At 37.1% G+C, this 16,706-nt stretch overlaps 1 protein-coding gene across 2 annotated transcripts in view; it reads left to right on the top strand.

The window, feature by feature from the left end:
* The window catches only part of GDA (guanine deaminase), a 76,950-nt gene that overhangs the window by 35,352 nt on the left and 24,892 nt on the right, over positions 1–16,706 (top strand). For both annotated transcript variants that reach the window (XM_011371264.2, XM_023537354.1), the window contains exons 2-6: positions 996–1,084; positions 6,246–6,417; positions 12,557–12,644; positions 14,757–14,862; positions 16,338–16,365. In XM_011371264.2, coding sequence (XP_011369566.1) covers positions 996–1,084; positions 6,246–6,417; positions 12,557–12,644; positions 14,757–14,862; positions 16,338–16,365 — 483 coding nt within the window. The remainder of the gene's footprint in view (positions 1–995; positions 1,085–6,245; positions 6,418–12,556; positions 12,645–14,756; positions 14,863–16,337; positions 16,366–16,706) is intronic.

The following is a 16,706-nucleotide window of genomic DNA, read 5'->3' as shown; positions in this document are numbered from 1 at the left end:
TTTTTTCTGCAATATATTGCCTTGCTTCTAATTAATTAAATACATTTTATCTACCAGGATTTTTCAGTATTTCATATTCCATGAAACATTTTTTTCCTCGCAATATTACATTTAAAAATGAAACAGTATTTTCTGAATATGTATTTCATTCTTTCTTGTCCTTTCTTGCCTTGCAATCTATTTTTATAGAATAAGCAATCACATTGTACTTAAAAAATTATCAACAATAGATATAATGTATCTAGCATTTAACACTTTCTGAGGATGTGCTAACTTCTTTAATCAGATGGTATTTACACCTTGTGAAGTGGGTACTGGTGTTACCTCACATTTGCAGATGGAGAAAGCAGACCAAGAGGGATTAAGAGACCCACCCGAGGTTTCCCAGCTGGGGCCCTTGGGCTTCAGACCTCACAGGTCTAAAGCGAGAAATCTCTCTGTTCGTGTCTCATACACTGCAGTAGAAGAATATAGCAGACATTTAGCATTAAAACACCAACATATTTCATGTTAAGACTCAATTGTCTGGCAATTACGGGCAGTCATATTCAGTGTTAATAAATTGCCCCATGATATGGTACCACTACAGTATTCTGGACTTGAGTTTTCCGTAACAGCCTAACAAAAATCTTGCAGTCATCTGCAGTGAGGTGTACTTTCTATAAACAATTGTTTCTTTTAATCGTTTTCAGGGGTGGGGAAGAGATAAATATCAATTAGTCATTTTCAATACCCTGTGTCTTCAAATTAGAATTTTTGAAGTCTTGCTTATATCTATAGAATGGCAGAAAAGGAGAAATATCGTGCAGTTTACTTCATTGGGCACCCAAAGGCAAACCTCTGCCATTTTGCCTCTAAACTTGATCCCATTTGGTATCAAATACCTTTAAAAATTAACTCAGCTACAGTATAGTCTCTTTTAAAAAGGTTTAGATATTTAATAACAACAAATGACTATGGTTCGTTAATTTGTGATTCTTTTCTTTCTTTCAAAGATAGTGTTTTTAGAAGAAGCATCTCAACAAGAAAAGCTGGCCAAAGAATGGTGCTTCAAGCCATGTGAAATAAGAGAACTGAGCCACCAGTAAGTCATAGCCAACTTCTTCTCTTTTGCTGGATGCCATTATCCAATCTCAAATGATAAGAAACCTGCCTTGAGAGACAGCCTTTTTTTTAATGTTTTAAGGTGTGAGGTAGGAAGGACTTGGTAAACAGTGAACAAGGGACTGAAGGACAGAATCTTTGAGTACTAGAGGCTGCCATCATTTATTTTTTCAGCACGGAGAGGCTGGCAGGGTGAGGATTAGGACGAAGTGAGTGAGGCATTTACCTCAGGCACAGAATTTAGAGGTGGTGGGAGGACAAAAAACTCAGTAATCAAGATAAATAATAGTTTAATGCAGTATTTTTAAAAATTAAAATTAATGCAAAAAATCCACAATGAAACAACAGGCCAAAATTTTAAATAAAGACAAGACATTATTGTTTGTTTCACACTCTTGCATTTTTGTGCAACAAAACAGTTGTTTTCAAACAGCTTGGGGCTCCCAGGCCTGGGGGACCATTGCATCTCCTGCAGGGCAGGTTGATGAGGGGTGACACTGGTGTATAAGCAGATTGGTTAACTGATGCCTTTATAGATAGTCATATGTTCTGACTGTAGGGCTTTTATTAATAAATGTATGTTTTCCACTTGGTTAGAAGAAGGATGAATGTTTGATAAGTATACATAGGGGCACATGTATACTTATGTGCTCTTTTCCTCAGGTTCTGATATAGCCTGGCCGTCACTGCAGGTTTAGAATATGAAGTCTATGGTTTTTATCTGGGGGAAGTTGAGATTTTCTAAAGGAATTATGACAATGATTAAGTAAAGTGAAAAGAAGAAAAGGGAAAGAAAGCAAAAAGAGACCTTTTTCACCGTTTCTGCTCCAGCTTCTAAACCCCATCTCTACTTTGCCTGCAGCTTGACTTCTGATGGCTACGATTTAGCTGTAAGTGAAGTCTTCAGTGGAGCACTGAGTTCTAATGCTGGCTGGATCATTAACAAATGGCACATCTGAAAATGAGCTTGGCATTCCTGAGCTTCGTTTTGCTCTCCCTGTAGAATGAGTAGTTGGGCTCAGTGACTTCTCATCTCATGTGCAGCTCCAACAGCTCACACTCTAGCACCTACTGATACTTGTAATAAATCCTGGACTATGTGACTGTCACATAATCCTTGATTATGTGACTGTTTCTATTACTAAGCATTGCACAACGCTTCCTGTTTCCTAAAAAGGATGAAAGTCACATTTCTTTTTTTTTTTGTAAGATCGACTTGAATTTTATTTTATTATTTATTTACTTATTTTTAATTAAAAGCATTTATTTTATTTTTTAATTTATTAGGGTGACGTTGGTTAATAAAATTACGTAGTTTTCAAGTATACAGTTCCATACTACATCTTATATTGCATTGTGTGTTCACCACCCAAAGTCAAACCTCCTCCTGTCACCATGTATTTGATCCCCTATTCTACCTTCCTCCTCCCTGTCTTGCCCTCTGGTAATCACCATACTGAGCATCACATTTCTGATGCAATAAATCCCTAATGTTCCATTGCTTCTGAAGACTTTGCACCCTGAATTATCTCCTTTACATCTTTTATCTCTGCTAGCTTCAGAACATGCTTGAGTTTCTCCTACATGGAAAACAAAGCATGACTTTCATTCTCCCCTTGCATTACTGTTCTAACTTTCACTACCAGATATTTTTTAAGGGAGCTCTCTATCTGTCCAGTACTTTCTCCAACACCTGTATTTCATGTTCATGGCTCTCTCCTCAGCACCTAAGATAGTAAATAAACAATACTAGAGACTCAGTAAGTACTTACATAATGAAGGACTGAATCCATGCGAAATTGGTGTCTCCCTAGTTATTGCTTAGAAATGAGAATTCTCAGGGTCATTCCCGAGTGGCTAGATTATAGATTTTGACACTAGACACTGTCTTGTACTCCTTCTCTTCACTGCTGTCCTTGATATCTCTTTATCCTGGGTCTCCCTCCATCTTCCTGACAATGACTCTGCCTAGGTCAGGCATGACTTTCTCTTCCTCAATATGACTCCTTAAATGGAGGGGACTGCTCGAGGTTTAGTTTTGTTCTTTTTTTTCTACAGAAATCTCTGGCACCACCAACTCCTAGCGTCACCTATAAGGGGGAGACTCTCAAGTCTGAATCTCATCTTTAACTCTTCTGTTACCTCTTATCCCACATTTCTGATTATTTTTTAGAGATCGGAAGGTTGTACTTTCACTCTAAGCTTAATGTGGCATCACCCTTCCCACAAAGTAGACTTTTCTCCTAAATTCTCTGACTTTATTTCATATGTTCAGCCCCACATGCTCAAGAACTTACTCTCTTCGACTCATTCCTCTCCTTTACTTCCTAGTGCTAATAAAAGATCAAGTTCTTTCTCTTGTATTTATCCATTTCATTTCTGTTTCTATTACTGTAATCTTTATTCAGAAATCTCACACTTGAGAGATTGAAGGAATCTTCCCACCACATGTCCGCCACCACCAGATATTTAAACCCGAGGTTTAATTTGTCACGGTTCTGCCAAAAAATAAAAAATAAAAAGAAACCAATGTTCTCATGATTCCCTTCCTCTTGGCTACAGAATAACAGATACATATTAATTCACTAAACTGAGTATTTAAAACTCTTTCTAAAAAAACTTTGTTCTTTTTAAGAAAACATCTTTATGTAGTAAAATGCATAGATCTTAGGTACATAATTTCATAAATTTTGACAAATATATACCTATGTTACCAATATACCAATCAAGATATAAAATATTCCTTTCATCTTAGAAGGTTCTCTTGTACCCCCTAGTCACTCTATAGCCCCTCATAAGGAATCACTGTTTAATTTCTATCACATAGATTACTTCTGCCTGTTTCTGAATGTCAGATAAGTGAATAACTCAATATGTACTCTTTTATGTCTGGATTTTTCCATTCATTATGTTTTTGAGATGCATCTGTATTGTTGTATATAGCAGTAGACCATCCTTTTTCATTGCTGAATAGTATTCGATTATGTCAATATACCACAGTTTATTAATCCATTTTCCTGTGGTATTTGGGTTGTTTCCGATTTAAGGCTAGTATGAATAAAACTGCTATAAACATGCTTGTACAATATTTTTTGTAAACATGTTCTGTTTCACTTGTGTAAATTTCTACATGTGAAATTGCTCTCTAAAACCCTTTCTATTTTAACCAAATCTACTTTTCTCTTTCTTCCCACCTCCTCTCTGTCTCTCTTTCTCTCTCTCCCATACCACACATGCAGATGCCCTCACTCCTAATCTCCTCGACTAGATTATAATCTTTTTGAGTACAAAAAGATGTCCATTTCTCTTTGGGTTTAGAAGCCTTAGCCAAGTTTCTTAAACACATTAGATACTTGGGAAATATTATTTAATTGAACAATTCACCTACATGAAGAAGTCACACTACCATTCTATATTATGATGGTAGAGATAATAAAAGACCTAAGGACTAAAGTATCCTGGAGAGGTCAGTGACTCATAGTTAAGAGGAATCCGTATTTCATCCTCCTTCTCTGCATGCTCCCTACAGTGTAGTCCCACCTAACAATGCCTCTTAGCCATGCCTGTAGGCTGTCACTGCTCACCATTTTTGGAGTGAATTAAAAGGTCTGTCGTGAATTAAAAGGTCTGTCACGTGGAGAGTAGTGACCAAGAGTGCTGAGTCTACAGACAAAGTGCCTGGGTTTAAATCTAGGCTCCAGAGATGACTAGTTGAATGATTACTTTTTTCAAGCTATTTAAATTTCCTGAGCTTTGGTTTCACCCTTACGTAAATGAGGATAACCACACTACTTTATAAGTTTGTTGTGAGCATTATATCATCATCACAACTACTATTTTTAAAGTGCTTTCCGTCATCTCAGTGCTGTTTTTATGCATGCTGACTCCATCCTCACAACAGCCCTGTGGTGCTACTACTACCTTCATTTTACATCAGGGGAAACTGAGCCACAGAAAGGTTAAATAACATGTTGAATATCCCACTGCTGGTTTATGGTGGGGTCTGAATGTAAAATCAGGCAGTCTGAGTCGAGAATGTATACACTAAACCCCTATAATAAACAAATAAGATGATGCAGGTAGAGTGCTATGCCCAGTGCCCCATACATGTACATCTTCAGTAAGTATTACTTGCTGTCACTGTCATCATTATCATCATTACCATTTCTATTCCTCATTTTTTAAAAATAAAGCATTTCGAGACGCTCATGTCATTATTTGTCTTCCACTGAGGTGGTATACATTTGAATGGAAAGTATAAGGGATTCTTTGTTATGTCAAGTTTTGAGTTCAAGTTTCTTAGGTAAATAACGGATGTGATGGTGGTGGTGCCTCTATCTTTAAACGAATATCTGTTTGGGTGCCTCAATTCTGTGGGTCATGCCTCTGAAAAATCTTGAAAACAAATTTCTAGTACTTCCCATTATAAGAGTTCATAGAAAGGTAAAATTTAATCCACGGATCAGGGCAACAGTTGGAGTGATATAGCACTGCAACGATATCTTCACTAAATCATTTACGCCACTCACCCACTGATACTCTTATCTCTTGAGATTGTCTGTCCCTAACCAGCCTAAGTTTTCTCTTGCTGCTTCTGTTTCAGAACTCAGTCCCTACATCACATGGGAAAGCACTAGATTTCTTGCAGTCTGCCAAGGTCAAATGATCACTGTGTCTAAAATTGCCACCACTCTATTTCTCATCTACAGTCATCCTTAGTGACCTGCGTGTAATTCATCAGCACAGCTCTAGAAGATTTGAAATCCTCCTCTCTCATCTTTTTCCTCTGTCTTACAACCCCCAATTGTGAGAATAAAGTCAAAGAATAAAAACATAGCTTTACTTCCTTCTTGTACTATGACTGCTTTGCTCCTGCCCAATGCTGTGCTTTTTCCTCCCTTTATCATCTGTGGTTAACTTCACACCAGCCATTCCAACTTAGGAGCTATATCTCTCTTAGCAGAGCTTCATTTTTATTTCTTGATCTCTAAATAATAGGAGAATTTAGTCATCTGATTGCATCAGCTCTAAACCTATGTGGGGTGAACAATTAAATGGCTGTTGAGAGAAAACGTGATTTAAAGATATGAAAAATGACTAAAAATGCTATTAAATTCTTTTTCTCTCATCTTAATTTCCAGTGAGTTCTTCATGCCCGGGCTGATTGACACACACATCCATGCCCCTCAGTATTTCTTTGCTGGGAGTAATGTAGATCTGCCACTTCTGGAGTGGCTGAGCAAGTACACATTTCCTATAGAACACAGATTCCAGAGCATCGACTTTGCTGAAGAAGTATACACCAGAGTTGTTGTAAGTATCCTGCTTGTGAGTATTGGTGTATTATGTTCGGTCATCTGTTGAAGCATCCATTTCTTAGGGGCAGATTTTAAGTATAAAACATAGGCAGTTAAGGTTAGGATGGACTGTAGAGATTTCTTTAGTTCTATCATAGCCCAGTGAGTGTGGGACCACCTTGCCTACACAGCGAGACACTAGCAAAGAGAGAACTTGAGGCCAAATTCCCAAAACTCTAGTCTGGTGCACTCTCATGACTCTCCGTCTTTTTACTTTTTATGTTTTACTTTACTAAATTTGAGTTTAATGCATATGTGTGTTCCCTTACTTCTGCCAATCCACGGTACTGTTCTGGGGACCATATGGAATAGCTGTGTAACCTTTGGAAAGTTCTGCGACTCATCTTCCCCATCTGTAAAAAACAGAGATAAGGATAGTACCTATTTCATAGGATTGTTAGGATATTTAACCAAGTTAATATTTGTGAGGTTCTTAGAATAGTGCCTGACACATGGTAAGTGCTCTATGTGTTTGCTTTAAAAAATACTCAAGAAATTTAAAATTAAAATTTCATATTACAGTTAGAAGGCTATCATGTTACTTTGGTAGCTTCACAAGGAGGGAAAGTAGGATGGTCCCCATCACAAGGGACTTGGGAAGAGCATTAACACCAGTAGAGGGAACTATGGGGCTAGTTCTGTCGTTGAACAGTGGCCGTAGTGCATGCCAGCTGTTATGTTGAAAGCTCTGAGGATGTCTTTCCTTCCATTCTCTCAAGAAAATCAGTTCCTATCTTTGTACCCCAACCCTATGCCCAATCCACGCGGCAACCAGAAACAGCTTCTTCAGTTGATAATTAAAGCTGCACACACCTTCTTATCTGACTACTTCTTATCATTCAGCACACTTAATCTGAACATTCATGCATTTTTGTTGGACCCATTGATGGTTCTTCTCCTAACGTGTGATGTTGACAATATTATAAGACTTTTCACCTAGGTTCCCTGGTCTTGCATCATTTAAGCCTTGAAGAACAAAAGCAAGTGCTATCATTTATACACTTGCCTCATTTAATTATAAATTCAGTGTAATTGTGGATCTTACATATTTTAGCATGCATCCACATGACACCAGAAAAACTGAGGACTAAAGCTGTGTATGAAGTTGCTGATACATTGTGTTAATGAATTGTGTGAACCACACCAAATCTTTTTATCTTTGAAATTTATTTATACCTTGTACGGTTCTAAAAAAGATTTGAGATATCTTAAAATTGCATAATAGACGACAGAAGAAAACGAGTCATGAAATTATGGCAAAAGAGAAAAAGAGAGGAGGCAAAAAAAATAATAAATAAAACCAAGAGGTAAATGTTTGCCATGGGGGTCCACACATTTGTTAGCTTTATCACAAATGTGGCTTTAAGTGTCTAGCCCCTGACCCAGAGAAGGGAATCAATTTTAAAATATAAACTGTGTGTATGATTAAAAAAAAAAAAAAATTAAGGTAAAGCAGATATGGTCCTCTTACTGAAATTTAAGAAAATTAATCCCAATATTTTAATATAATTACATGTTATGTTGTCAAAATATATATTGTTAAGGTGCTATAGTGTTGAAAAGTCCAGATATATCTCTTATATTTAGAAAGATTATCTAGAACTATGTATCCTACAGGCCATACTCCAAAAACATTATTTCAAATCAGAGATTTAGTTAAGTATTTGATGTCAGTGAGTACAAAATAGGTGTTATTCTCGACAAGTATTTGCAGTGCATACATTCTATGTATCTGATTATGAGCAGGCCCCCACACTTTAAGAGTAGCCTGAGCCCAGGGTGTGGTTGACAGCTATTTTAGAAAGTTGAGATTTGTTAACTAGACCTGTCCCTAGGCTGAAGACTGCCTGTGGCAATGCACAGGGGTGCTAAGGCCCTACCCATGAACAGAATAAATACATTTCTGGTTTTGTTTTTGCTTCTCTCCCTCAGAAAACAGTCCTCCATCTATACTTCAACATATGGGTAATCCAGACCCCAGAGTTTTACACCATAGATTTTGACAATGATAATTCACTCTGCAAATAATTTAAAGTATATATTAGCAAACATCTCCTGAGATTATTAAGGAAAAAAAAACATCCCAGTAAGTCAATCCTGGAATATTTCCCTTTAAACATTGCAAATTGGGTGAGAAATTGCCTTTTTAAATTGGACTGGAATGGACTAAAAAGAGTAGAAGATTCAGGAACCTATATATTATACAGATTATAGTCAAGGGACTGGAGAGTGAGATTCTTGGTAAATGCGCCAAGACAAACTAGTTGTAAATATTCTCCTGGATAATAGAATGAATGTGCTTACTCTATGGGGTTGTCAAAGATTCAGCAGATCACTCTAATTCTAAAGAGGTCTGAAATCATTACAGGATAAGGAGGAGGGAGGCAGGGAGTCAGACCATTCTTTTCCACTATTTTAGCTCATGGAAATTATCTAATCTGCGAAGAGGCTGTTGCTACTGGCATTGAAGCTCGTGGTCAAGTTAACTTTGGGATCTATTTTGAGCTCAAAAGCTTGGCCTCAAAACCCTTCTTGTCAAGAATTGAAGGCTGAGGAAAAGTTGATCAATCTAGCCAACAGTTTGATGTTATTCCTGATAGATTTCTTTATAAATGGAAAAAATACAAAAATTGTCATTAGGAGGAGAGCCTTTTGGAAAGCTTATGAGGAACTCGGATGGAATAAAGGCCTGGGAAGCCCAAACATAGAACGTTAAGAAGAAAGAAAATACTGCATTTTAGATGGCCTGTCTAGTAATATTTTTAAGCCTCTTTTCTTATTTTTTCCAATTACGTAAGTCACACACATGTGCCTGGTTTGTTAAATGGGCCGAACTCAGGAAACAAACAGGATTAGCTTCCTTTTCTTCCTTTTTTCCCCTCCTTTTCTCCTTCCCTTCTGCTCCCCACCCCCCTCCCACCCCCGCGCCACCATTCTATGTGGTCTCCGCCCATAACAATAATTCGGGCAGATTCTTGAAATTTCTAGTCTTCCTAGTTCATTCCAGTCCAATTTGCAACTGCAATTTCTCATCCAGAAGAAACTTTTCTAGATGAGAAGTTTTACTTCCCCTGACTCAGAGGAAGAACCTGTTGTCAGTGTCTGGATATTACTTCCATTGTCCTCGTTCCTAAATAGCTGAAATTTTCCATTTTGATTTCATCTTCAAGCTCAGATTTTTAAAAAGTGTTTAAAATTTTGAGAATTTAGAAAATATTCAATTATGCTTCTGTTTTAATTTTGAGATTCATTTCATTCCAGTTAGTAAATGTAACTTGTGTGATGATTCTCCTTGAGAATTAGTTCACTGTTATTTTATGACCTAACAAAAGGTCGATTTTTATAATTATTCTGCACATTTTTAAAAAGATCGTGTTTTCTCTGCTGATATGACATTTTTTCTATCTCTATTCGGATAAGTTGTTAAAAGTGTCAAACAAATCTATCATTTCCCTATATTCTCCCATATAACAAGAAAAATAGATACCCTTCCCTTCTTCATGCTATAATCCCTCTCACCATGTCCTGTGTTATATCATCTGAGATTTTAGTTCGGTTAATTTTTTTCACCATCTAAACTTAATTTAAAATAAATTTTAACTTTTAAATTTAATATTTTAAAATTTATTTAATTTAATTCAAGTTTGTTATCTTTTAACATCTGCACTTAGTTTAACAATGACCTTTACTTTTTCTTTTGCTATTCAGAACCTCTTTCTTCTTTTTGGATTCATTTTTCATTTTCCTGGAATATAGCCTCTGATAATCATTTTCAATAAAGTGGGTAATAAACATTCCAAATCCTTGAATTACAAAAAAAAAAAATGGTTTTCCTTTGTTCTAACTCTCAAATGATGAGCTTTCTCTATAAAGAGAATTCTATTTGAAATGATTTGCTAATCAGCTTCCAATGTGCTGATGTCAGTCTGATTCTCATTCCATTGTCTAATTTGCTGGCCTTTAGGATTTTCTCTTCATTCCTGATGTTCTGAAATTTCACTTAGAGATTTTTCTCCTCAGTTCATTCTCTTTAATAGGTAGTTCATTCAATATGAGAACTCATGTCTTTCTTTCATTCTGGGAAATTTATTTCTCTTTCTTTCTCTCTGGGTATATTCTTCTCTCCAATTTACTCTTTCTTTTGGTAAGTCCTATTAGAAAAATTTTGAAACTTCTGTATATACTTTTGTATTACATTCTTAAAGAATGCCATGGCCCAATTTTGCAAATCATTAATTCACTCTTACCGTTATAATAGCCTATTCCTCTTTCAAGGATATAATGTCTTATCTTATTCGTCTGAGGATACTAGTTTTAGTTCATTTATGTCACTTGCTACTTAGTAATTCTGCTTCCTCAGGTGTTCATTCAACAAATACTTACCGAGCACACACTAAAATTCAGGCACTTTTGTAGTAGTTGCTGGGGATTGAATTTGATGTCTCTGTAATGATATCAGCTTTTCTTTTGGACTTGCGATTCTGACAGAGAGCCCATCTGTGTCTGTGGCTGACTGGCACTAATCATTCTCTATTGGCAGCCAGATGTATTTTGTTTTATATGTAAAGTGTTTTAAAATTTGAAAAAAGTTGACATAAAAGTCCAGATTTTCAAATGCTCTTGACCTCTGAGACTAACTGACAACACTGAGCCCTCATTTGCTGTTTTCAACAATTGGCTGAAGCAGAGTAGAGGTTGCTATCTGAGATAGGGCATTTTCTTACCTATTATTTAAGTTCAAAGTATTTTTTTTTTTCCCTGAGGAGTTCTCTTTCAATTTTTCCTACAACCCTGCTGTTGACTTACAAGCTTTACTTACAAAATTTTTACTTTTGGAGAGGTGTTATTCTCTGATTTTCATAACATTCTTTTCTTGATTTGTGAATACAATGTCTTCTTTTATTTCTTTGAGAATGTTAATCATAAATTTTTTTTAAATTTATATAAAAAATGAACATATTGCCTCTTTCCTCTAAGATTTTTTTTACAGACTTTTTCTTTCTCTTCTCTTTCATAGCAGCTCTCTTCCAGTGTCCTTTGAACCTTGAACATTTAAGAATGATGCTCTGAGTTGCCATATGGAAGATCTAGGTGAAGGTAGCACTTGTTGACCGTTGAACTCTATCACAGGATGATCAGTGAAGGCAGTGAATAGCCTTTTCAATTGTGGGTCCCACTTGTCATTGTAAGGACATCTTTTTTCTAGAGCAACTTATCTTCTTTAGGAAAGAGTCCTCCAGTCTTGCCAGGACTGATAGGAGTAGTGCATGTGGTATTCTAGGCAAGATGACCAAGGGTCCTGGAGGTGAACCAGATTTTCTCTTAAATCTCTTCTTTTAAGCCTATGTCTCACTTGTCCCTTGGGGCTAATATCCTCTAAATACTATCTAGTTTTTACAAAGAATAAATCTCTCCTGCAAGGAACAGCTTAGGGGTGGTTGGCTGATTTCCAGAGAAAGAGGGAGGGTCCTGCCAGGATTTAATCATCTGTATACAGACTTTGAGCCAATTCTCTGTTAACAACCTCATGCTTCTCTCTCTCTAAGTTGCGTTCAGGTTCTCATTCATATTCTTTCACCTTCCAGGGAGATGTCAAAATGTTTCTTCTGTTTATGTCTCTTCTCATGTTCTTATTGGTTAATAAATTTTGTACTCCTTTACTGTTATTTTAGTGGAAATTTGCTAAGAAAGGGATATAGATACATGTGACCTATCTGCCAGGTTGAACTAGAAATTTGGCTGAATAATTCTACCCTGTAATAGATAGAAAAAAAAAATCTCATTCACTCCCAGATACAATAAAGTTTGCATATCCTTAAACAAATCTAAAAAAAGAAATTAATTATTATCCAATTTTATGAATTCTGCAGCACAGAACGGTGTGAATCTAGAAAATCAAAAGTATCAACTTCTCAAGCTTACATTTTTGGAATTTCAGTACTTTTGTCATTTACCTTAACTGTATTTCATATCAAGATGACATACTTTTAAATAAATACATTTTAAAATTAAAAACTAGAATTCCGTTTTCATCTGTCTATGCCACGTGACTTTCTGGGCACACGCGATTCATGGTTTTTGTGATTTATTTTTAGAGGAGAACACTAAAGAATGGAACAACCACAGCTTGTTACTTTGGAACAATTCACACTGACTCATCTCTGCTCCTTGCAGAAATTACAGGTGAGGAGATGAAAGCATGATTTATGGGCACATCAAATAAAGCCAGCCAGACCGTGTGTGGCAGTGACTTATACTTGTGGGCAGTTCTGCCTTTTAATTGCTAGAATTTGAGCATCGCATTTCTTGCAAGTAATTAGGTGTCCGTGTATTACTCTGACCCTTGAATGTTTTTTATGGTTTAAATAATTTGATTATTTATTTATGGTTTTTGGTTCCTGAATGCGTGTATGGGTCTGAATTTTATATATTAATTTAGGGCTTTTTGGAGCAGATTTACTAATTCTAGTGATGGCAACAGTTTATTATTATCAACAGACCTATCTTGGCTGTTGGTTGAACTCAGGGCACTGTGCTAGATGCTAGGAACACAGTGAAACAGAACATATCTCTGCCCTTGAGGAGCTAGACAGGACCAATTGATTAAAAACTACATACGTTGGTTTATAACTTTAGGAACAGCTGTATTGCTCTTATTAAGATGTCTGGCATTGTGCAAAACACTGTACATGGATTATCTCAGCTCAACTGCAAACAGCCTTCTGAGGTAGTTATAGATCGATAAACTGATGTTCAGAGAGGTTATGTAACATGCCTAAGCCACACAGCTAGTAGGCAGAGGGAGGACTTGATTTAGGTTGATGATTCCAAAACTTATATCCAACATAGTGTCTACACATAGATGCTGTTTGCTAATGTGCTAACACTACTGCTTACTGACCAAAGTAGTTTATGCCAAAGGCGTGAAGGATGACACGGAAAATACCTACTGCCATTTTTGGAGGAGACAGAGAGAACCCAGAACTGGATCATCTGGGAAGACGTAGAAGGAATCTTTAAACTGGGTTTTGGAGGGAAGATAAAATGGGGAGAGAAGAAAATGTCCTTCAGACAGGGGAAATGACATGGACAGGGGTATGGGACAGAAATGTCCATGGTGGACGCAGGAAGCAAGGAATAGAGTAGCTGAACCAGAGGACAAGATTCATTGCACAATGGGGTGAGAGAAGAGGTTGGGCAGATGGGAGGGTTCAGATTGTGGAGAGATTTAAATATGTGTAAAAAACTCAAAGAAGCTTTTGAGTCAGAAGCAGTATGTAATGAAGGTGGCATTTTAAGGAAGAATAATCTAAGGGCAAGTTATTAAAGTGTATTACAGGGAAAGAGAGAGGCGGAAATACTTCTGAAAGATTCTATGACAGAGGTGGAGACATTGTAAAAAAAATAATAGCATTGCCCAATGCCAATTCAACTTTCTAGCTAAAACAGAATTCCTCTAGCACCTCTAATGAGGACTAGGTTCTTAGTGCTGGGAACTGATAGTAGGACTAAATAAAATTCTTCACAGGTAATAATATTGGTATTGCTATTGCTATTGTTAAGAATAGCAGCAGTATCTTTTTTCTAAGACTATGAGCCACTTATGCACATTACTGAGTATATTCCTCATAACCCTGCATGTATAAGTTTACACCTTAAACATAATATCCACCATCTGGAAGTAATCGAAAGGATCAGGAGTCAAATCCAAACAAATCTGTTGAACTTCAGTGCCCATTTTATTATTACTAGGCCTTGCTACTTCTTCTATAGATCAGACAAAGAATATAGAGTAGGGTTCAATTCACTGGAGAGTGGCAGGGCAGGAGATAGGAAGGAGATTGTGAGCAGTGGGAAAAAAAGGGAAGGAAGAAAGAAGAAAAAAGATGTAGATATGTCAAGGTCTAGCAGAGTGTTTCCCTAGGGTCTGAGGCTGTCCCCTTTCTTTTCACGCAAAAAAATGGGAATAGGGATAATCATGACTTGGGTAAAAATATAGACAAATTGTCTAAGCTGAGTAATAAGTGAAAAACACCCAATTATTACCTGGCCAGCCTGGGCGTGGGAGTGGGCGAGGTGGTGGTTGGAGTGAGAGATGGAAGAATATTTACTACTTAGGGAACTTAGTGAGGTTTTGCTATTATTGTTCTTAAATGGTGTGAGGATGGTAATCTTTAACATTCTCACTTATATTTTCATACTGATTTTAATTTAAACATGTTTTTAAAAGGCCTAGGAAAGCTACTGTATGGCAAAGAAACATGACTTTAAATTCTTTATGTGTGTGCCTCACAGATAAATTCGGTCAGCGGGCATTTGTGGGCAAAGTCTGCATGGATTTAAATGACACCGTTCCCGAATACAAGGAAACCACCGAGGAATCAATCAAGGAAACAGAGAGGTAGGTTTGTCTTGGCTTGTCTCGTGGGCGGTCCCTCTGCTGCACTGATGGAGTTGGAGATGGAGGGAGGAAACCTCTCTGAACCAGGCGGGATATGCACATATGTCATTGTGTGGGTTTGCCCAACTTTACGAAAGTTATCTGTCTGGTCCTAAAAAAAACCCATTGCATGTGGATACTATTTTTGCATATCAAATTATATTTTAAAACTTCTGGGAACTTGTTATAAGAGTTGTAGGGTAAACCTCTTTGTAAAATGATGGATTTTTTTTTTTTTTTGAAATAAATCATTTACCTTGTCTCCCTCCTTTATTATAGATCTGGGCTTCTCCCATAGATCAGACTTGCTTTAAATCTGTGTGGCTGGCCCATTCAATTACAGTTGACTCTTAAACAACATGAGTTTGAAGTTTTTATCTTACATTGGGATATTCTGATCCCATTGGTACTGATTCTATAAGTGCTTTTTCTATATTTCTTAATGACTTTTTCATGGTGCCTTGAGAATTTGACAAGGAATTATGTTCTATGGCACTCGACTCCAACAGATGTACATAGAAGAAATTTCTTTAGGTTTTAATCTTCCCCAGGACCAAACAGACCCTGATACAAATTTTAGAAGTCCAACTTTTCTTTTGTCTCCTTTACCTTAAGCATGTCCTCTGAAAAGTGTGGCTTAGAGGTTGCTATGTCTCTCCCAGAGAGAAAGAAACATGCACCTTCCCCTTGGCATTGGCTGTCTGCTCAACTTTTCTATGAATTTGTATTTGTGGTCATAGTAAACCTTAATTCACATTTTATTCTGAAACAAAAGAATACCAGAAGGCAGGAAGCTATAGCTAGTAAATATTTCCAGCCAAGGCAGAATTAGCCATTTCACAGGTTATAAGGCTACCACTACCCCTGCAGGTGGAATTGGTTAAGATCACCCCTCCCACCCCCGCCCCACCACTCATTTCACAGCCACCTCTGGCCTCTTCCTTCTGCCTTATTCCAACATCTGGGCCCAGTAGGACGCTGCCCTTGGAAATAAATTATGATCTTGTGTGAGCAAGTAGCTTCCACTTTAGGGAAATTAGGAGTAGATAGCCCCATGGCTTCTACATACCTCCGGGTGCCTAGGACTCCAGGACTCTAATTTCCCTGGAGCATAGCTTATTGCATGCAGTATTCCCCCAAACAGAGGTTAAGCTGGTAAAACCGGCTTGAGTACTGAATACTGGTGAACAGCCCAGCTCATGTTAAATGATAGAACTGCATTTCTCTGTGATGTTGCATTCCATTTCTCTGGCTGCAAACGAGAAAGCAGAGTAATTACTACTTGTTAATCTTTAATTAGTGGTGGTGAAACATGTGCAGTGTTAGAAATGTTTGTATGGAAAATAGGACGTGGAAGAATCATGTTTTCATCCTTTTAACAAAATTATTTGAAAATACCTAAATTTTCTAATTTCTCATTTGTTGCTTTATTTCAGATTTGTGTCAGAAATGCTCCAAAGGAATGTAAGTAAACTTCTCCCACACTTGTTTTGAGATTGCCTTTGCCTCAGTCGAAGGATTTGTTATTAGGTTGTTTGGCAGAAATTAATCAGTGGGCATTTGGCTTATTCTATGCATGCAGAAGTGTTTTCTTAGAACCTTAAATTGTTTTCACAGTGGACCCATCAATTCAGCTTGCTGAGGTCAGGCATTTTTTGCTTTCTGAGTACTTTTCCCACTCCTCTCCTCTGGGACCTTCTAATTTTATAGTACTGGTCTCTGGGGAGGTGAGGAAGGCTTCATGGTTATGGACAGATTGGTGGCAACTGGAAATTAAGTCATGGTTTGTTGGCTATGTTACCTTT

Source organism: Pteropus vampyrus, unplaced genomic scaffold (assembly GCF_000151845.1).
Source record: "Pteropus vampyrus isolate Shadow unplaced genomic scaffold, Pvam_2.0 Scaffold186, whole genome shotgun sequence".
Taxonomy (NCBI): Eukaryota; Metazoa; Chordata; class Mammalia; order Chiroptera; family Pteropodidae; genus Pteropus; species Pteropus vampyrus.
Note: the sequence above shows the minus strand (reverse complement) of the source record. Positions and strands in the feature narration are given on the sequence as shown.